Source organism: Herpailurus yagouaroundi, unplaced genomic scaffold (assembly GCF_014898765.1).
Source record: "Herpailurus yagouaroundi ecotype Mexico unplaced genomic scaffold, PumYag 67793, whole genome shotgun sequence".
NCBI lineage: Eukaryota > Metazoa > Chordata > Mammalia > Carnivora > Felidae > Herpailurus > Herpailurus yagouaroundi.
In genome coordinates, this window is record NW_024420586.1 from 5,628,924 (window position 1) to 5,651,556 (window position 22,633).

Sequence of the window (22,633 nt, forward strand, 5' to 3'; positions counted from 1 at the left end):
AACAACTGCAGATTTTGAATCCAGCTTTCTTTTTTATTCATGAAAAACACACACTGCAAGTTACTTCCCTCCAAAAAAAAAAAAAAAAGTTAAATTAACAACTGCAGATTTTGAATCCAGCTTTCTTCTTTATTCATGAAAACTACACACTGCAAGTTACTTCCCTCCAATTACCCAGAGGCTGATTTTGTGTTAAATCTTTGCAGAAATGTGAATAGCTTAATTTTTTTTATTACAGTTGTCTTTGTTTTCCATAAAACCTAAGTTTTTGCTTCAAAAAAGACTACTGAGGCAAAGAAAACCAGAACCATTGAACAAGTCACGTTAGAAGCTTTGCAACTGCAGTGTTAATAGTTGCTTTAAAAACATACCCCTGGAACAAAATTGCATTAATATTATATCATCAACCTATTTCCTCCCCCCACCAAACCAAGATTTTTCTTGCAAAGAAGTTATCATCCAGATTCTGGTTAGTTTATTATTATTATTATTATTATTATTATTATTATTATTATTATTATTATTTAATTCTGTGAAGTTTGGTTTTCACAGAACTAAAACCTCCTAGATGATAACACTGAGCATCTTTCCTTCTTACTGTGTATTTATTAACTTCAAATGAGAAAGCTTTTGGATTCAGATTTTTCACTAATTGATGTTCATAAAATTTTAGTAATGTAGAACTTAGTAAAGTAGAATTTAGTAATTTTAGTAAAGTAGAGTTTAGTAATGTTACAGGTTTTACGAGCTAAGACGTGGTTTCTTCTTGGGCGATGTTTCATCTCCTTCATCTTTTTCTTCATCATCTGGATCATTCTTTAAGCCAACCGTGCTGCTACTGCTCTGGCTACTCGTTTCATTAGCACCACCAGCAGAAGGGGATGAACTGATTTTGTAGCTCCCAGAAGATGTTTTAGGAAGATCTACCTTGTCTTCATTTTCTTTTGGGTTTTTAGTCTCCATAAACTTATCATAAGGATCTGGAAAATCATCTTCCAATGGTGGCATAACTGCTTCTTCTTCCTTTGAATCTTCTTTAATACACATTTTTTCCTTCTTCTCCAAGACTCTGATTCCTCTGCAGAGTATTTGACTATACAGTATAGAATGTAAATTCTTCCGAATTTGATTTTGTTGATCTTTTTCTTCGTCATATCTGATCTTCAATCCTTTGAATGTCTGAACATATTCAATCGATTCAAGTGTTTTATAAAACTTCTCAACTATGTGTATAACAAGAGATTTGATATTTTCCACTCTTATATATTCAAACAGCTCAATAACAGCTGAATTCAACATATTGTACCGAGTCCCGTTTTTCAGAAAAGCATTTACAACTGGCTCAAAAAGATTTCCCTTGATGATGTAATAATTATAAAGTTCATCTTTAAGGCCAATAATCCCTCTCATAAAGCGAAGAGCAGACAGAGTCAGGAAAGTGTGCTTTGAACTCATCAAGATCAAGACTCTTCTTAGCAAGTCATTGCTCAAAATACAGTTTTTTATGTAATATGTGTGATGTTGCACACAAAATGTGAGCAGCTCCAAAATTAAAGAAAGCAGCCCTGCTGTTTGATAATTATTGGGGCTGTTTTTGTCAGCTCCAAATACATTATCCCCTTCACATATATTTTCTGAAGTGATGGCAAAAAGTGGTGCTATGAAGTTCGGTATACAATGCTTGTAGAAGAAATATAGAAACTCACTTCTTTCGCATTTACTAGGTGTTGATAGCATATTTTCAGGATGGATTAGAGCACGAAGAAATTCCATTAAATGAATAGCACCTTCCAGCTCAGGATCAGTGTCACAGATCATTTGCTCACTTATTAAGTTAATGAAAAGTTTACCATCTACACTCTGCTGGGCTTCTTCCATTATAAATTCTCGGATCATGGATGGACTACACTCTACTAGATAAGTAAGTATATCGGTAGCAGCTGATCGTATCTGCAAATCCTTCCTGCTCATCACGGTTTTCAGAAGAGGAAGAATTCCCAAATGCATCAATGTTTTGAAGAGGGCATCCTTGTTCGGAGGCTGTAATGTCTGCGAAAATTTACAGAATTCCTTGAAGAAAAATAGCAACTCGCGCTGTTTATCATCATCTATAGTCTCGTTCCTTAGCTGCACAAAAACTTCAGACAAAAAGTTGTCATCTTCGTGCAGCATGCGGACTATCTCGACCTTGTTGAGGAAAATAAAAGTTGTAAGAGTAGAAAGAAAATTCTCTTCAAACAAGGATGGTATCGGCATAAGGATGTCGTGAATGTACTGTACCCTATAGGTCTGATGTATCTTTTGCGTAAGTTCACAGTTCATTATTGGTACAACTTCCTTGAACTTCGCATGTTGAGTCAAGAATTCCCTATGCCTTTTCGGCTGAGCCATCGCAGGGTCATATTCGAGGCATCCCACCACATCCATGATACACTCATCAGAAAACATGATCTCAAACAGAGATGTCTTGTTAAGGAATAAGATGCCTTTAATAATTTCATACAAATGGTGTAAACCTTCAGTGTCCCCTTGGTCTTCACAAGTGTGGAACAGCTGCAGCAAATTTTTAATATAGTTCCCATTTTCTAAGATCAGAGCCAGTCTTTCCTTATGGATAGGTAAAGGTAAAGCGAGAATCGAGGAAACAAAGTCATCAATATCTTCAAGATTACCGAGTTCACAGCTAGGCAAGTCAAACACATCAGCAGTTTCGAATATGTCATCAAACTGATCTGATTCATCTAAGAGGTCTTGTGTGATACGGACAGATGGATCTTTACCTTGAACTCGGCAAATGTCTTCCCAGATCTGCTGACAACCTTCGGCATCCTGGAAACTTAAAGCCATACCGTGGCCCTCCGCTTCTGACCAAACAATCAGCGTTTCCTGTTGCCTCTGGTACGGCGCATTTGAATTGATCTTCGACTCCAGGATTAGCGCCTCACTGGAATCCGACTGAACTAGCAGACATACGCTCTGGAGGTGCTCCACGTAAGCCGAAGAGATGTGCCCGGTGCCTAGGTAATCCCATTGTTGATCTCGGTTCAGGGAGTAGAGTTTCACACGACACTTGTCCGCCATGGCGCTTTCTGCCATCTTCTCGGCAGCGGTGGCGTCCGTGTGTGAGGTGGCTGGCTCGCGCCTGCCCAGAATCAACGGCTATTGCCGTCGTTGGAGCAGCGACGACGGTAGCCGAGGTGGCGGGTTAGGAAAATCACAGTAGAAGATGGCGGAGAAATAGCGGTCGCGAAGCTGGCAGTTACGGAGGTCTGTAGTGTTCGGAGTCCTGCCTCCTCTCGCTTTCATCTTATGTTCGCCTTTCTCCGTTTTGTTCTCGCATATTTCTTCTTAATGTGGGTTTAAATCGTGAGTCTGCTCACGGTCGTCTAGGAAAGCCTCGATTATGACAGTATTCTTACCATTCTCCCAGGATTATACCCCAAAGGAACGTTCTGTACGTGTCGAGGCAGTTGCCCCCAATACTATGTAGAGGCTTAGTGATTAGAGCAAAGCACTGTTCTAGCATAAAAGCTTTCGTCCCTCAGAAACATTTTCACTTACCAGGTGTGCGGGGATTTAGGACTTGAGACAAAAGAAAGTTAATCGCTTATGTCCTGACCAGTTCAACACCTGACATCAGTGTTGAGGCTCCCGCCCCACCCCCGACTCCCGACCCCAGAACAGAAGCGGGAGCCAAGTGAAGTGTACCCCATTAACAATAATCAGAGATCTGTAGGTGCGTCTTCTCCATAAGGCTTGGCCTATGTATCTGTCATTCACTTACTGCCCCCCCCCGCCCCCCCGCCCTGGGGGGAGGAGGATCTTGTTCCCAGATGGAGTTGGTTGGCAACTCTTTTACTCTGTTCAGTTCGGCCTAAAGCGCCGCCGTCTTTGGCGCAATGGGAAAAACTTTTTCCAATCTATAACCCCACTCCTCGTTCTTAGAGGAATGGGCCAGAGGGAAACTGGGTTGAAATTAGCTAAGAGTGAGTAATGAACATCACAGGTCAATTGTTTCAGTTCTTTTCTTGATCGTTATAGTGATAAGAACCACAAGTACGTAATATTACTTGAGGGCTTATTGTTATTACCAAGAAAGGTAATAACATAATTGATCAAATATAGCACTTTAGTACTTATTATGTTCAAGACACTGTGACAAGAACTTTTATATCTTTTTGTACTTAATTTTCATAATCACCTAGTGATATAGGAGTCTTAAGGGTCCTTCTAAGATCAGGGAGAAAACTTAGAGAAGTTAAATAAATCGCCAAAGGTCACACTCCTAATAAGTTGAGAAACTCTGATTTGAATACATGTCTTTCTGATTCCAAAATTGGTTTTCTCAGCCATTGAACTATGCTAGCCCCTTCTTTTCTTGGCCTTCATTACATTTTATTTCACATTCCTTCCATCTATATAATTTGTAATCAACATAAAATTATCGAGACGATGAAAGTCACGCACTTCCTTCTTTAGATCCACATCTGTGTATAGCCAACCAAAAAATAGAAGCTTGTATATGGGAACTTTGTTAAATATAATTTTAATGGTAACCAAGTTGATTTTTGATGTAGCAGCAACTTCTGCAGTTTTCTTTAATTTTTTTTTCCCAAACATTAACCCTGTTATTGCAAGGGAAAAACGGAATTGGGCCATATCAAGCACATTTGGATTTGATGAGTACTGTTTGTAACGGTCACTTCATTTTACATGGCATTGGAAATGCGTGACAGTTCTTAAGTGGAGCACAGAAAAAAACGCTTTCACATACCTCTCTTGCAGTGTCGCCTCTAGGAGATTATAGTACAGCATTATTCCCTGGGACAGGACAGCCAGAACACTTGGAAAATAGAATGGAAATGACAATCATTTCATGAGAAAATTCAAATCAATGCCAGCCAGGATACTGCTGGTTTAGAAACCTTTACAAATCATTAATAATACTTAAACATAAGAATTAATAAGTGCCTAATACAAACACTGATATATGTACTCACTAGTTTAAAATTCCTGTCTGATTTCAACGAGAGAATATGCAAATCGTAATAACAATCATAACATGCATGCTAATGGTCCATTTTTTTTTCCTCTGCCATGGTTATATTAAAGTTTCTATTGGAATCAATTATAATACTGTCAGTTGTCTGAATATGCCCTCAGGTTTCATTCTCTGAGAGGCATTCTGCACAAACCTATGTGTTCTCACAATTTTATCACAGGGAGTTTCCCTTAGGCCAATTAAGGCCCCTTTATCTTAATTAGGTTAACGAGAATCTCTTTACAGTCTAAAAGAGCCTCAAGTCCAAATTTCTTACTGCTATTTCTGCACTAGATTCTTTCAGTTCCTGTCTTATTTGGTTTGGGAAGTAGAACAAAGCCCTTTTTTTTTGCTCCAGTAGTTCTAGCTACCTAAGATTATCATTATTTTGTTGTTTTACAGAGAGGACGGTGATATGCATAAACAAATGCCATATTCTAAGAGCTGCATAAGTCTCTTTTATAGGCATTATTTATATTTTATTTAACCCTCAGACAGTAGTAGCCTGAGGAAGATATTACTACCATATTACAGAGGAAAAACACTTGAAACTCCAAAGCTGAATCATACATCTGGTTTAGACTCTGCTGTAAATGATATTGCTGGGATTTGAAAGTAGGCCTGTATCCTTCCAACCCTCCACTTTACCAGTCCCAAAATGCACAGCGTTCTCTTAGGCTATGCATAAATTATTATAGCAGATATTTGTAATAATTGTGATTTTTTTTAATCCCAACTATCACTGCTATTTGATTTTTCTCTGTTTTATTTTGTGAAGGAAAATCATTGAAGCCAGTTCAAACTTAAAATAGATTTAGGGGCGCCTGGGTGGCTCAGTCAGTTAAGTGTCCAACTTCGGCTCAGGTCATGATCTTGTGGTCCATGAGTTCGAGCCCCGCGTTGGGCTCTGTGCTGAAAGCTCAGAGCCTGGAGCCTGCTTCAGATTCTGTGTCTCCCTCTCTCTCTGCCTGTCCCCTGCTCACTCACTCTCTCTCTCTCTCTCTCTGTCTCTCAAAAATAAATAAACATTAAAAAAATTTTTAAAAATAGGTAGATTTAATGTTAAGACTCTGGATCCCTCTTCTGTTTCAGATGCCTGTCTCTCTCATATTCCTCCCCGTGACCTGAAGGTAGTAAGAAGTAGTTCTTGATGACTCTGCCCTGAAAATAGTTTTAGATAGGGATCTTGTAATTCATCCATATTTTATGAGTACTAAGAGCTTAAATTTTATATTTCTCCTAGTTATTTTAGAAAATGATAAAGGAATGAGTCTACATTTCTGAATTTTAGGATAGGCCACATGTATATATGTAGAACATTTAGATATCTAGATATTCTATCTATAAGAAGAGAGTACATTTCACCGTGAGAAGAGCAAGGTGATTTTTAATTTTATGAAATAGCATTAAAATAGAATTTTTCAAATGTATCTGCTCTAAAATTTTCAACTTCAAAACCGTTAGTGAAAAAAAAAAAACAAAACAAAACACATGCATGTTCTCTACAAGTTCCCCAGGTAACTTATTCACTGGCATGTTGCCTTTTTTTGGCTACTATCATCTCTGATTTGGAAATCTGTAATAGTCTCCCCTGGATTCTGCCTTTTCCTCCAATTACTAGATTCTCAACACAGTAGCTGGAGAAGACTCATTTAAAACATACTGTATTCCCCTCCTCCTCTCCTGAAAATCAGTGTGTTTCTGCCTTACTTAGAATAAAAGCCAAAGTTCTAACTATGGTTTATGAGTCCTGGCCCCCTTGACCTATCTGAGCTCTTCCCTTAATAGTTAGTCTCTGTCTCCCTTAGTTTGGTCCAGCCACAGTAGCCATCTTACTCTGTCAGAAGCATACCATGCACACTCCTGCCACAGGGCCTTTGCACCTGTCCTTTCTTCTACTTGGAACACTGGTTCTCAATATCTACAGGCTCACACCCTCACTTCATTAAACAATTTACTCAAATGCCCCTTTCTTCCAGTGAGACCTTCCCTAAGCACCTTTTTAAAATTGCAGAGACCCTCTACCCTAACCCATCCATCTGTTTACTTTGATATATCTTTTCTCCATATCACTTAGCATCATCTGAATATTTTGTACTTCATTTATTCCATTTTCTGCAACCAGACTGTCAGCTGTTTGAGAGCTATGATTTATCTGGTCTTTTTTCTCACTGCTGTGTGCCTAGTGTGCTACTATATCAGCCATAGGGCGTGATATAGTAGTTTCTCAACAATTATTTATTGAATAAATACATAAATGAATACATATTATTTCTAGGATGATTTCCAATAATCCACTTATTTAATCTTCACAAAGTTATGAGTTATGTGTAGGCCCCAGTCCATACATGGGGGATAAAACAATGAATTTGAAATTTATTTCTAGGTCTTTTATGGAATAAATAGTTTTAACCGGAGATATTTCTAGTTTATGGGTTATATCTGGCATTTTCCCTGCTGCCCCAGTCCCACTCTTCTGGATAGTTTTCTTCTCATTGGTGGTGACCAAGGAAGCACTAGTCTCCTGTTTTAGACTTTTAATTGCACGAAAAACTAGTTTCTTGAGCAAGCTGGATGTTTGCCTCCGTGTTGTGTCAAATGTTCCTTCCCCAACCCTGTGCTGAGTCACGGCTTTTCCACCAACTCCCAGGTATTGAAAGAACCTTAATTTTCTAATATTAAAATTTCCACTGCATTTTAAGTTTCTTTTTGATTCATATCTTGTCTACAACAAGTCCATGGCCAAGCCTAGAGTCAAGAGATCAGGACGTATGCCCCCCTAAGCGGGGGTGGGGGGGGGTCATAGCAAAATTACATGGCAAAGGGAGTGGCTGGAAGGAAGGATGCAGCACCGGGGACACTGATGCAGTCTTCCACAAGCTTGAACAAAACAGCTGTAACTCAGAACTTGAATGGGCAAGGAGGTCATGGTCACCCTGTATAAAGAATGTTAGGATGTGTGGCTATTTAAAACCTTTTATTCTCAGCTGCAGACATCATCCTGTAATGTGTGCATGGCAGCAGTACCAGCAATTATCTTCCCAGTGCTCAGAGGTAAGAACCATTTTAAGTATTTTTTGGATCCACAGGCAGTTTCTATTAGCACTAGCACATTTTCCACTGAGTGCTTGGCTTGCTTGGAAGCTTCAAATCTTTTGCTCATACCACATGGAATTAAAGGAGGAAGAAAGTGTTGGTCACTGGTGGGAGTGGGGGGAGCAAATGTTGTTCTCTTGACCTCGTGAACATTTTAGACTTTCAGTGCTGTGTTCTCTTTTTCTTCCGTTCCAATAGTTCTTGTAGACTCTGAGGTTTGTTTTAAATTGAATAATGCACAGATACCCTCCTCTTTATCCTGATAGATCATATTATTTCCTGTTCCTACCTAGATCTCCACAAATAACACTAGCTGACTTCTTATGAATCACCCTACAACCATGTTATCTAATAGCAATGAGCATAATGTGAAGTTAAAAACCGCTCAGTTTTTGCTTACAGATAGAAATCATCTTCATTTCTTCAGTATAGTACTAGATATATTTATATCATAAAATATAAATTTTCATTTTTTTAGGCAGCAATTGATTTCAACTTAACATTTTTGCTTTAATTCCATTAACAGTTAAAGGAGTGCCTTGAATGCATTTGATTTTTTGTTGAGATAACAGGATTGAGTTTGAAAAAAAATAGTGTTTTCATGATAAGGGAAAATCATAAACACCTTGGGTATTGGTTTTGGATATGTTTCTACTTGAAGTGTGAAGATCTGGTTCACTCCTCCTGAAAAATAACCTTCTGTGTTTTGTTACCGCTAGGGGACCTTCTGCCACCTTCTCAGGCTGGAGTGCTGCCACGGAGTGTAGGAATGTCTTTTTGAATCACATGCTGTCATCATTTAGAAAAAGGTAAAACTTTTGTTTACAGTTACTTAAAAGAATAATTGTAAAAACCTCTTAAGTTAGCAAATTTCTTTATCAGATATGTAAGTGATATATGCAGCATCATGTAAGACAAACATAGAAAGGTTTTTGTAATCAACATGTGTTGCCTAACTTCTTATGTACAGTGACTGCATCGTTCTCCTGTGTCTCAGATGGCTCTTAGTTGTTATATTTCCCATGAAACTTGATCTTATAGAGTGAACTTTGGTAAAGGTCCCTTGCTTTACGAACTCCTACGTTTGTGTTGGTTTGTTTGTACGATCGGTTTGTTGATTACTACGAGTACGGTAGTTGTTGTCTACCCACTAGATGCCAGTGGCATCTCTCCCCAAGTTGTGACAATTGTCTCAAGTTGTTTCAGATGTCTCAAATGTCCCCAGACAGTGCCAGCTCTCCCCCTTGGGGCAAAATCATTCTCAGTTAAGATCAGCTACTAGTAAGTATTTTCTGTTCTTATCATTTGCTAAGTGTTTAAAAATGCACAAAGTAGTTCAAAGAGGACACATTTTGTGGCCCCCTCTTTTCCTGTCTGATATAGTAAAACCAGCTTATTTGAACTTTCCCCACCCAAGATTTCTATTAACCAGGATTTCTGCACATTTATAGTGAAACAATAAGTGACGTTTATTACCAGACCTCTCTCCAAGAAAATAATTATGTGACTGCATCATTTTAGCAACCACCTTCCTTGTCTCTCTCAGGTCCCTCCCTGCAGCACCCAGTGTTTTCACATTCCCTTCTGCAAGTCCAGGCATCACACAGGGCCTCACCTCTTCACACTCATTTTGAGTACATCTCCCCCACCTTGCACCAACTCACTGGCCTTCTTGAATATTTCTGGCCCATGTAAAGCCTCTGTTCTTGCTATGTCCACTGATTAAAACCCCATGCCACTGTATTTCCATGTCCCCCTCATCGTCATTCACATTGCATCTCAAAAGACATTCCCTCTGAAAGTACTTCTTTGCCCACACAATCTAAGACAACACCCTCCTTCTCCTCTCATTCTAACATCACCCTATTTTTGCTTCTCAGTAGAACTTTCACAATCTAGAACTGCCGCATCATTTGTTTACTTTTATTGTCTTATTCTACTCCCACCTCACCAAAGGCAAAGATGAATCCAGGCTAGTCTTATTCTCCCCTAGAAGACAATATGCATTCAGCAAATATTTGGTGAAGGAGCTCTTGAAAGAACGCATAAAATCGCTTTTTCTACATTACAGAGACACGGCTACCATTTGTAAGAAGTCATCTCATTAAACGGATCTTCACTGAGATATCATCACCTGTCACTGGGTCTGTATTTTAGCCCTCCTTGAAGTTCATAGTCAACTCTCCCTCTTATCTACATTTGCTAGTCTAACTCTCAACATTTTCTCCTCAACATTAACATTACACTCCAGTTATCTTTTGGCAAGACATTTCATCTAAAACTTCACCAAGAGAATAGGTACCAACTCAAGGCTCACCTTCCATTTTCAAACAACCTTATTCATATGTTTAGCAATTTCCGCCTCCCTCTTCCATCTCAGAAAAAGGAGTGAGCCTTCTCTTCTTCATGAATCACCTCTTAACCTGTACTCTGTATGTTACACGCTTTCTGGCCTCCTGATACCTTTCGTGTCATAAATTATTCCTTCTATGACTTCGGTCTTTAAACTCTGCCTAGGAATAATTTCTTTCTCCCTTCAATTAAATGTACTCCATTTTCTTTTTTTTTTTTTTTTAATTTTTTTTTTCAACGTTTATTTATTTTTGGGACAGAGAGAGACAGAGCATGAACGGGGGAGGGGCAGAGAGAGAGGGAGACACAGAATCGGAAACAGACTCCAGGCTCCGATCCATCAGCCCAGAGCCTGACGCGGGGCTCGAACTCACAGAGCGCGAGATCGTGACCTGGCTGAAGTCGGACGCTTAACCGACTGCGCCACCCAGGCGCCCCTCCATTTTCTTCTATCTTAAAATAGTCAAACAGATTCTCAAAAACAAGAATCACATCCATAACTTTAACAATAATGCTGATAGTACCCTAAAACAAGAGTAAAAATATTTGTTAGGTTCACTGCTATATTCCCAAGGTCTAGAAAAGAGCCTGGTGCATAGCCGGCATGCAATGTGAATATTCGTTCATCAGCCAGCTGTTAACAGTTGCCAGTGTTCCCTCTGTGTGGCATGCACCATTCTAAGTACTCCACAGGTGCTCTCAATCCTCTTAATACAGATGATATCATCATTAGTTTCACTTTACTGATACAGAAACTGGGGTATAGCAAAAAGTACGGATAAAATAAGTAATAAAATAAAATAAGTAACTTATTGAAGGTCATGGATGCCTTGCTCTCTTAATCTAGACATGTTATCTCTCAATTATAAATAGATAGTTGTACCTGTAGCAAGACATGGATGGATGGATAGATCGAAATTTATACGTGTATCTCTATTTCTATCTATAGAAATGTATATATATACACACATATACATTTCTATCTAGATCTATCTCATGTATGTATCTCTATCTCTATCTCTATCTCTATCTCTATCTCTATCTCTATCTCTATCTCTATTAAATAATGTTCAGCCTTAGAATGCGTATACTACATTATAAAAAGAATTAAGTAAGTCCCTTGTCATTTTATTAAAATCTATTACTTTAGTATGTGGTTTCACATACCAGATTTTTTTGAGTTCTTTCCTAAACTACTTTCTGCATGAAGATAATGAGGTTAACAAACTTGCCCAAGTTTCAACAGTAAGTAAACATTCAGAGTTTAGATTTGAACCCTACTAGTCACACTCAAGAATCTGTACTTAAGTTCTTTGCTACACAGCACGTCACTAGTCTCATTTCCTTTTCTTTAAATAGATACTGAAGCTACATTATAAATATACATTATAAAATCACAAGGTTAGGATCTTTTTTTTAATGTTCATTTATTCTTGAGACAGAGAGAGAGACAGAGTGCGAGTGGGGGAGAGAGAAGCAGAGAAAGAGGGAGACACAGAATCCAAAGCAGGCTCCAGGCTCTGAGCTGTCAGCACAGAGCCCGACGCAGGGCTCAAACTCACAAACTGCAAGATCATGAGCTGAGCTGAAGTCAGACCCAACCGACTGAGCCACCCAGGCGCCCTGCACAAGGTTAGGATATTAAGTGTTTGGGGACAAGCAAATGTATGTCTCTATAGCTCCCTTCACATCCCTTACCCCTCTTTTTTTCTCCTTAATGGAAAGCATAGAGGACAATTAGATATCGTGTGCTTCTACTTGGTTATCTCTCTCCCTTACAAGTACTTGCCCCTCAAATAGAAACATTCCTATCCTATTTATGATTTTTGCTCTAAATAGAGAAAAACTAATTCTCTTATTTTCTCATGCTTGTGATGTTTTACTTGAACTTGCCTTTAGCAATATCTTGCCCCTTTCACTTTTTACACATTCTTCCCCTTTCCAAATGTCTTTTTGTTGTTGTTGTTGTTCTTTCTGTATTTCTTTCCACTCTGGAGTCTCAAAGGATCTTTGTAAACATAGGTTTTATAGCCATTTGTCTCTTTTATTGTTCAGTAGGATTATTCTTTGGAATAATTACATTATGGAGCCTGTCATTAATTTCCCAAGCTCTATCTCGTTTAATGCAGTTGTATACAGAGAAGCCCTTTTAAAATCTTCCAATTGAGGTTATTTAATTGATACCTATCTTCTCTCCCCACCCCACACAAGCACATGCTATCCACAGTTAGAATTGTGCTACTTAAACTGGCTTTATTATACTGAGCAGCTTTTTGTTTTGCTTTCATTTTAAAGATCTCTAGGTAAGGAGAGAACTTTCATAAACAGTATTTGCTAGTATCATTCAGATTGCACCAGTGGGATAACTTTTTTTGCCTTTTTTCTCAAATAAGCCTTCCTGTTTTAATTTCTTCCTATTCTCTGTTCACTGACCGAGGCAGAGAATGGGGGCTTATATATGTTGAATTGCGTTCTCTCCTCTGAAGGTACGTTCCAGTCTTCCTCAGGCCAAATACACCTGACCTTACCACTGCACTTATGATCTCTTTTGTAACTGACTGTTAATCTGACTTTTTTGTTGCATTTTCTCTCTTCATAACAACTACTTGCAGTTGCATGTCTCAAAGAGGAATATCATTCTAATAGAGGACAATTCTAAATATCTTTAAAGAATGCTCCATTATTCTAAAATTATACCTATCTAATTATCCAGTCTGCATGTCATGTGTACTTATGTTGCCTTCGGCAATATAAGCCTGTGTTTCACTTTAATTCAACAATGGAAGAAACGAGAGGAAGGATATGCCTTTTTTGCAATATTCTTGAGGTTGCTCTGGGCACATACTTACAGGACTCTTTGCCATTTATTAAGAATAATCAGCAGAGAAAAGCAAAGAAAAATGATAAGGCATATCCATTCTCTAGGGCTTTAATGTTCAGGCTCAATTGGAGTCTCGAGGGTATTTTAACACCTAAGGCCTCTGACTATAAATCTGTCCCTCAGGTCTTTTCAGTTATTTCAGGGAAGTGTCAGTTGCTCACGGTACAAGAAGCAATTATCCCCACGCAGAAAATAGTTCAAGGAAAGACAGGAAGAAACCTAGTTAGTGAAACAAGGTACTGAAAGAAGAAAACTTACAAAGAAAATAAAAGAGCATACTGAAAAAAGTACAATGATATATATTTACTGTTTATAGTCACAAGATAAATATAGATGCAGTGGCATATAGCTATATTCATCTACATCTATATTTGCACCTATATTTGTACGTCTCCTACATAGGCATGCATATTTTGTCTGTGCCTGAGAGGATGCACAGGATGGATGTGAGGATGCACAGGAGGATGGTGAGTAAGAGCTCAAACACAAAATTCGATACCTCAAGTGGAAACTGGGGCTCTGCCAGGCACCAGTCATGTGACATGGACAGGAACACCTACTATGTGTGGCCTTCAATTTATGCATCTCTCAAGTGGAGCCATTAACCACTTCATTTGGTTGTTATGGGATTAAAAGTGGTAACAGGTATAAGACACTTAGACCCATGCCCGGTGAAGTTATTATTTAAACATGTTGGTTCATTTAAAAATCTCCTACCTGAACAAAAACAAAAAAGTGTTCTTTAACACACTTCACTCTCTTCTAAGGGGGATAGGTCCAAGAAACTGAAAGTTTTTTGTTGTTGTTGCCCAAGTGGCTAGGTGGTAAATGCAAATTTATTACGACTTGGACACATTGCCAAAAGCAAAGAGTGAGTGGTTGAGAGCCCTGATGGAGCTACATAAGACACATGCAGTCCGTCTCCCTGCTTCCCTGGCCCGGGGAGTTGTCTGATGTGAAGGGGGCCAAAGAGAACCTCAGAGAAAGGGGGGGCAGGATTCACTCCCTGTTTGGGAGGCTTTGGAGGAAGGGCTGGTCTAAGGCGCGTTTTAAAGTGAGAGTGAGTGGTGTGTAATGGGGGTTCTCCTCAGGAGCCGCCCCCGCCCCACAGCCTCTGGGTAATCTTGCCCTTTCTCAATACCCTTGCTTGTAATTGGTTTTCTTGTGAAAAGAGTTCAAGTTGCTCAGTTTCACTCACAGCTTGAGTCCAGGGCAGAGTCAGGCTGTGCAGTCTCATCTCTCTATGGGTTACTACTTAAACAAAAGGACTTTAAATTGCTGAGCACACTAATATCATGACACCCACTTCTCTTAGAGGTAAGTACTGTACCCTGAGTTGTGCAATTTTCTACAATGACATTTTGATCACCAAAGTCAAATTTCCCAAATCACGTACAGTTTCTCTAGTTACCACTTGACTTTTCAAAATTTCTAAATTTTGCTAGATTTTTCCAGTCTAGAGCCAATTTATATTTGAAGATATTTTTATACATTTCGTATAAAGTAACATTCATCTTCAAGGGTCTAACAGTTGTGCAAAATGCATTTTCCCCTATGAATGTTAAAGAGCACAGCTCAGGAGCTAAGCAAACATATGTGGCTCAGAATATTCAGAGGATTATTTCAGGATTTATTTTGGATTGTTAGTGTGTCACTTGGGTAAGTGACTAACTCCTGTTTTTGCCTCAGTTTCCTTTGTGATGGGACTGGAATGATGTTAAGACTTCTCCTTTGAGACTGGACCTGGGAAATAAAATTTAAAGTATGTTTTCACCTAAGTTTTAGCATATAAGTGCTGAAAATATCAGAGAACGAATTTCATGCTTAACTAACAAAATTAATTGCAGAAGTATTTAAATGCAAACCAACAGACTGTCAAAGACTAGACATTTAAAACTGGAACTGATATTTATGAAAGTTTAAATGAAGTTATTTCAAGTGTCCAATGAGTATTCATTGAGTACTTCCTATGAGCTAAGAAATTTCCTGAGGACTCAATGGTGAATGCTAAGATGGATATTCACCTTTAGCCCCTCTTGAATCTTCAGCCTTGAAAGGGAGACACTTGAACACCTGTAATGTAAGCACATCACAGGGCCACACAAGACAACCTAGACACATCAGGGAGTCTTTCCAGAGAAAATGACGATTAAGTTGTATCTTGAAGTACAGTTAGGGTTATAGATGTGTGTGGGGGGGAGGAAGTGGCAAGGGGGCAAGAGCAGGGATCACAGGAAGAAAAGCTGGTCCTAGGTCATGGAAATCATGTATAGTAAATAAACTTGAAAAGATGAATATGGCAGTATCATCTGTATCCTATCTGTGAGAATGGAGAAGGAAAGCAAACCAGAGATCCTAATAAAGAATGTTGCAGACCTCTCAGTGAGAGATGGTTGTGATCTGGACTGCAATTTTAGCAGTGAGGATAAGGAGAAGTTGATAAATTCACGAGACATTTAAAGGTTTTAATTAACACAACTTCCTGATTGATTACAATGAGGGTGATCAGGGCAAGTGGAGACACAATAAAAAATAGTTACCGACTTGGTAGATGGTGATGTCTTTCAATTAGAAAGAAGGGTGGGTTTAGGGTGAAAAATTAGTTTAGTTTGGATGAATTGAGGGTGGCATACTTATAAGACAGAATACCACAATAATATGGTTGAGAGTTATACAATGGTTATTTCATCTTTTTATTCTATTTATGTGGATGTGACACAGTGATGTTCTGCAGAGTGTTTGGAGGGACTTCAGAAATGATGAACTAACTATTTTCATGCCATAGAGCTAGCTATTGCATCAGAAAATCTCAAGGTAACTGTCAAGGCCAAAGAGAGAGGTGTCAGTGCATAGTAATAAAGAACCACTGCGAAATTGGCAAGTGAGATTAATTTTGCCACCTGTGCTTCTCTTTTCTTTGTGCAGCATTGCTTTTCTTTCTTTTCTAGGTTTGTCTCTGTTTAATTCCGTTCAAACTCTACCAATATAGAAACAGAGAAAACTGTGCTTCTAAGTTGCGATGGCAGAGTTGAGAATTACTGCTCTCCTCTTTCTTCTGCTGCCTGCATTTACTCACGAGGACAAGCTAAAAGTAGGTAACTCCTTGAAAGAAGGACGATGCATTGTTTTTGTCTCACCCTTAAATTCCTGGAAGTAATGTCAGACAAGAGCTGGAATTGTTTTCCCAGCTCTTCTGTCTTTACTTTTCTAAAAAGTTGCAAGAGCATTATGTAGGACTTTTTCTGAGTATATTTAAAGTAACATGGTAATTGGTCTGCAGAGGTCTGGAATTTGGACTTCCTCGTTCTGAGAAGGAGCAAACAGAAATGATTCCAGGTAAAAATGGGGAAAAAAAGAAGCTAATTTTCAGTGCTTCTGTGTGTGTATGTGTGTGCATGTGCATACGTGTGTGTGTGTGTGTGTGTGTGTGTGTGTGTGTTTAGCTGCCTCGCTTGGACTTTGTTTTAACCTCTTTCTGTGCAGGGGTTTACCCAGTACTCTCTTCAGACCCAGTGTTCTTTAAACCCTTTTCCTAGAAGTCTCCCAAACCCATTTTGCAATCAAAATCTATCAGACACTATATTTTAGGTATACAGTGTATGGGGAAGGGGGGAGTGGTGTCAGTGGGCGTTTAGCGATAAGGAATGTTAAACGACCCTATGTACAGTCATTCAAAGACAACTGGCAAGCCTAAAAACTGCTCCACATTTTAAACTTCAAGTAAGCCTTCTACAATAAATATTTCAGTTATTTTTAGAATAAAAATGCCTAGAATGTGGATTGTTAGCTCACTGAGTAGGGATGTGTGGCCTGCTTGCAATGACCCCATTGATTTGAGTTCATTCCCAACTATGATTTTCGACGAATCTTTAGTCTCTTGTGTCCAATTCTGCTTTGCCATTCTCTTATTTTGGGGATAGATATTTTTAGACTTGATATCCAGAAAGGCAGGTTTTTTCCCCCTCAGTTATATACAGACCTTTAAATATTGTTAACCCTATACCTCCAAGTAAGACAGAAATTTTGAGCTAAAATAAAATATTAGCACCCACTTCTTCTTTTAACTGTTGCAGCTGTAATTACGGGGGAGGTACAAAATTAAAAGTCATTTTGAAAATGTAAATTTCCTCTCATTATTTTTAAAGTATATACAAGCTGAAGAGTGTATTCATACATTAATAAGTGCTTTTTTTATTTGCCTGCTGAGAAGAGAAAGTTGACTTTTGCTAGAGTCACTTAATTCTTTAAGACTAATGAAATATCTGAAGGCATCTCTACTTAGTTTTAAGAGAAATAAATATAGGGTGTCTCACCCATAAAGAGTTAGGATTACATTTGCTTTCTTTGTGTGAAAGATACATAATTCATAAGCTAATGAGTTGTAAAGGTCTTCTCACAAGTAAAATTATATTATCACTCCCAAGAGTAAGACAGTCAAACTATTCTGTAATAACTTATTCCAGTTTGTTTTATCTTAACTTTTAAAACATAATCCCTTCTTTTTAATTTTGCCATTAAAAGAATGCCCAGATACAGAGGTGGGAGTTATTAGAGGGAAAGCAGAGAGAAATCTTACATAATATTCATATATTTGTCTTTTGATTAAGAGGAAAGTTGTTAAAAAGTTAGGAATGAAAGCATTGACTATTTAGCAGCTAAAGTAGAACTACCTTTAGATAACTTACATTTTCAAGAAGCTTATTTCCTTTTGCCTTTATGGCTTCATCCCTGTGGTACACAGCCTTCTGTAATGACTTTCCTTGATCTTGCATTCTGGTGCTTATGCCTCTTTGTAACCCCCTTCATTTGTGTATGGGCTCAACCTAGTGACAGGCTTCTAACAAATGGAATATGGCAAAAGTGAGGGGACATTACTTCTAAGATAGAGCTATAAAAGACTGTGATTCTCCTCTCTCTCTCTCTCTCTCTCTCTCTCTCTCTCTCTCTCTCTCTCTCATTCTGGCACTCCCTCTGGCTTTTCTCTCTTGCTTGCTCTGATGAAACAAGATGCCTTATGGAGAGGCCTGTGTGGCAAGGAACAGAGGGTAGCCTGTGACCAACAGCCAACAAGAAACTGAAGCCCTTTGTCCAACAGCCCTTGAGGAACTGCATCCTTGTTACAACCATGTAAGTAAATTTGAAAGTAGATCCTTGCCCAACAGAGCTTTCTCATGAGATCACAGCCCTGTCCAGCACCTTGATCACAGCCTGCTGATCTCTGAGCCAGAAGGCACATGTAAACTGTATCTGGATTCCTGACCCATAGGTCTTACGAGCTGATAAATGTGTGTTGTTTTAAGGCACTAAGTTTTGGGATAATTTGCTATGGAGAAATAGGCAACTAATAAAATCCCAAATAAATATTCACTACTATACTGCATTTTATGTATTTACATTTCTATTGTATATAAATTATCAAAGCTCAGTGATGTCTGTTATGTAAATTAAACATTTATAAATATGGAACGTATATATAGTCCCAGAAGCCATTTTAAAATCAGACTGTTTTCATGGTGAATTTGCCACCAAAGAAAGAGGAAACATGATTTTGATTTTGATGGACAAGTAATTTTCCTCTCCAGTATAAGGTCCTGAGATTCATGATGGGTCATTAGAAGCATTTTGGGTGAGAAAATTTTTCTCTGCAAAAAGTTTACATTGCCTGGTCCCCTTCTTCTAAATAATAGTAGTGGGTCCCAGATATTGGGAAAATAAAAATATACCCAAAGAATTACACATCCATCTGGAGAGGATCATATTGGTTCTAGATTAGAAGTGCAAAAAATTCTTGGGTGGGCTTCAGCCTATAAGCCCTGTCTCCAAAAAGTCAACGTAAAATGTGTGCTTATGTGCATCTTTCTGGTGAAAGGGTTCCTGACTTTCATAAGATATTTTTTAAAGGTTTTTAAATTTTTTTTAACGTTTATTTATTATTGAGAGACAGAGACAGAGCATGAGCGTGGGAGGGACAGAGAGAGGGGGAGACACAGAATCTGAAGCAGGCTCCAGGCTCCGAGCCATCAGCACAGAACCTGACGTGGGGCTCGAACCCACAAACCTTAAGACCATGACCTGAGCTGAAGTCAGATGCTTAACCAACTGAGCCCCTCAGGTGCCCCGACTTTCATAAGATACTAAAAAAGCCTTGCGGTCCTCAAATATGTTTAGAATACCTGGGATACCAGGTATTACCAGACTAATTCTGTTATCGTGATTAAAAACATTGTTTTAAACATCATAAGAGTTAGTTGGTTGATTAAATAATTTTTATACTTACTCAACACATCTATCAAGGGCCATGCTAGGCAGTAGCATTACAACACTGAAAAGGCATTTGCGATTCCTCTCCTAAGGAGCTAGCACTTTAGTAGGAAGGCCAGATATTCATCATGGAGAGTTCTGGGAAGACAAATTAGAAAATGTTTGGAAGCATATAACTGGGTGTGTCAGTTATTTGCCTGTTTGTTTTCAGATCCTTTCTCTTCCCTCCCTTGCTCAGTTTATATTAAGAAGGCTAATTCTGCAAAGAACATTGTGCAGGCTTCTCTGCCATCTGCTGTCTTCTTGGATTTGACTAATGGCAGGCATGGGCAGAAGATTGGAGAGAGAGGCCAGGATAACTCTCCCCTCTCTCTTTGCTTCAGGAGGGTCTCTCAGCAGTGGCTCTGTTTACTCCTTGCCTTTAGCTCCAACTGGACAGCTTCTACCTGTGTGGTTCAAGCATCCATTTGGTCGTTCCAACTCCTGACATCTGGTGACACTATTTCTTCCCTAGACTTTACTCCAGCTCTAGTCTATACCTACCTGGTATGAGTTCTGTTTCCTAACTGGTCCCTGACTACTGCACTGGGACACTCAACCTGGTTAGGGAAGAGATGTGTCAAGCAGACTTTCCCTGAAGATGTCAGAGATGAGCTGAAGCTGGAAATATGAATATGTACTAACTAAGCCAAAATGGGGTAAGACAGGCAGGAAAACATTCCAGGAAAATTAAGTGCTTGTAATTTCCCACAACTTGAAGGTCAGTGTTGTTGAAGTTTTGGAAAGCTACGGGGAACAGGGCATGAGATGAGGCACATAAAATCCTAAATTTTACAGGGCTATAATCAATGTTAAGAAGTTTGGCCTTTATCATAAGAGCAATGGGAAACCTTTCATGGGTTTCTGAGCAAGTGGTTTTGAGCAATGAGGTGACATATTCCAATGTGTGTATTTTTAAAAGTTTTAATATGTGCAGAATAAATTAGGAAGGATTATAATTAGATCCTGGTACAAGAGACAAAAAGTAATTGTAGTAAAAGAGTGATGCTAGTTTGGGGAATGTTGTATAAAATCCTAAAACTCTTTAAAGTATTTTAGTGATCCTTTGGATGGGGGTTAAATCAGGTGAGGTAAGGGAGGTGACATAATTGATTCTCTGGGGCAAAAATATGAATGATGTTGCCATTTAATGGGTTAGAGAAACTAGAGAAAGAATGGATTTGGGAAGGAAATAAGTTCTTTTTGGACCTCTGTTTTTAAATTTGAGTATCATTGGAAAAATAGTGTAAGAGTCTATTAGGATGGCAATGTTGGATTTAGCATTAATAATCCCCTTTACTGGATTTTTAAACTTTTGCTCTGTTGGATAGTCAACTAGCAAAGAGTTGATCTGGACACATTTTAGATATGTCATCTGTGATCCTGATTAGATGAACTTGTTAATTGTGATCTTGGTAAGATAAGCATTTCCATTTGGAAATATTTTAGATAACTTTTTGGAGCGCTTAGTTTTCTACAAGCACATGTCATTCATGTTAGTGTTTCTATTTTCCACATCCCTCGACATATACTACTAGATGCTTAGTACAGTTTTGGAAATTTTAATTAAATTAAGCTTTTCAAGATGACACTTTTTTCTCCTCCTAGACTAACATTGTTAATCTTATGGAAAATTGAATGAATTTTAGAAATGCAACAATTCGATCGCTTCTAGGCCTTTTGGCTAAGATCAAGTGTAGAAATGCAACAATTCATAGTTCATAGTGATGAATGTGGTCCTCTCTGAAAATTATAGTACGAGAGAAAAATAGAATGGCAAATATTTTCTACATTTCAGAGGTAAGTCAATGGAACAAACGCTAATTCCAAATTTTAGTGCTCAGAAAATAGGAATTACTTTGGGTTTCATAAAAAAGAGCTAATTACCTTATACATGTAAGGTTCTTGACATAGGTTCCTCTTCATTTTTTCTTTTAAGCTCACATTTAGATATGATAATATAATATTTTCAAAGTATGTGGAATGAAAATGTGGACATCTGTTTTAGTCAAGTCACTAGAAACATTCAACAACTTCAACAATACCAGGAAGAAAAGTGTGATTAAAGTTTTTTTTTTAAGTTTCCTTATTTATTTTGAGAGGGAGGGGGAAAGAGAGAGAGGAGAGAAAGAGAGAGAGAGAGAATGGGCAGAAAAAGAGAGAGAGAGAGAATCCCAAGCCGGCTCTGCACCATTAGTACAGAGCCTGAAGAGGGGCTTGAACTCACAAACTGTGAGATCATGACCTGAGCTGAAATCAAATCAGATGCTTAACTGAGCCACCCAGGTGTGCCAGAAAAATCTGATTTTTGAATATAGTTATGCTCAGTACTTTGAGAATGCTCCTTTACAAAAAAATCAGAGTATTTTTAAATGAACTTTCTTATTTTAGGGTTTTGTAGAATGAAAATGGAGAGAACTTTTGGAGAAAATGTGGAGGGCAACTTTCCTTGACTGCAAATTACTAGATTAATTCACATGTCAGGTTCACCTTAGTAACATTCTAAACTCTTTATGTCAAGAAAGACGTCTGTCAAGATCACATAATCTGTTATTCTGAGATTACCACTTTCCTTTCAGAATGGCATCTCATTGTGTTTCAAACAAGCTCTCTATACCTTCAAAAGTAATTCCAAATTGTCTTATTATTAATCTGTTTGTGTGTGAAGAGGTGTATTTTTGTTCTTGTTTTTGTTTGTTGGTTTTTGCTGTCTTCATTTTATGTGTTTTTATTAATTCAGGGATAACATAGAACTCCAAGTAGCTATCATCTGGCAGCTGCTTTTTGCCAAGAGAATTTAAAACAGCATTGCATTGATGCAAGCATGTTTACTTGAATGTTTACTTTAAACATTTTATGTCAGTTTAACATAACAATTTTGGTAAAAGATCATGTAGTAATGAAAATCATATCAATAAGGGATAGTGTTCTCATGCAGAAGAGAATAAAACGTTCAACCATTT

General features: G+C 38.3%; 1 protein-coding gene across 1 annotated transcript; it reads right to left on the reverse strand.

Annotated features, from left to right (window-relative positions):
* Positions 1–741: 741 nt before the first annotated feature.
* Positions 742–3,358, reverse strand: PPP4R3C (protein phosphatase 4 regulatory subunit 3C). Its single transcript, XM_040468842.1, has one exon. It carries the CDS (start codon positions 3,094–3,096, stop codon positions 742–744), a length of 2,355 nt encoding a protein of 784 aa, XP_040324776.1. The 5' UTR covers positions 3,097–3,358.
* Between the last annotated feature and the right edge of the window lie 19,275 nt (positions 3,359–22,633).

Excerpts from the sequence above, each read along its gene's own strand:
- PPP4R3C (XM_040468842.1), bottom strand. The coding sequence starts at position 3,096 with ATGGCAGAAAGCGCCATGGCGGACAAGTGTCGTGTGAAACTCTACTCC.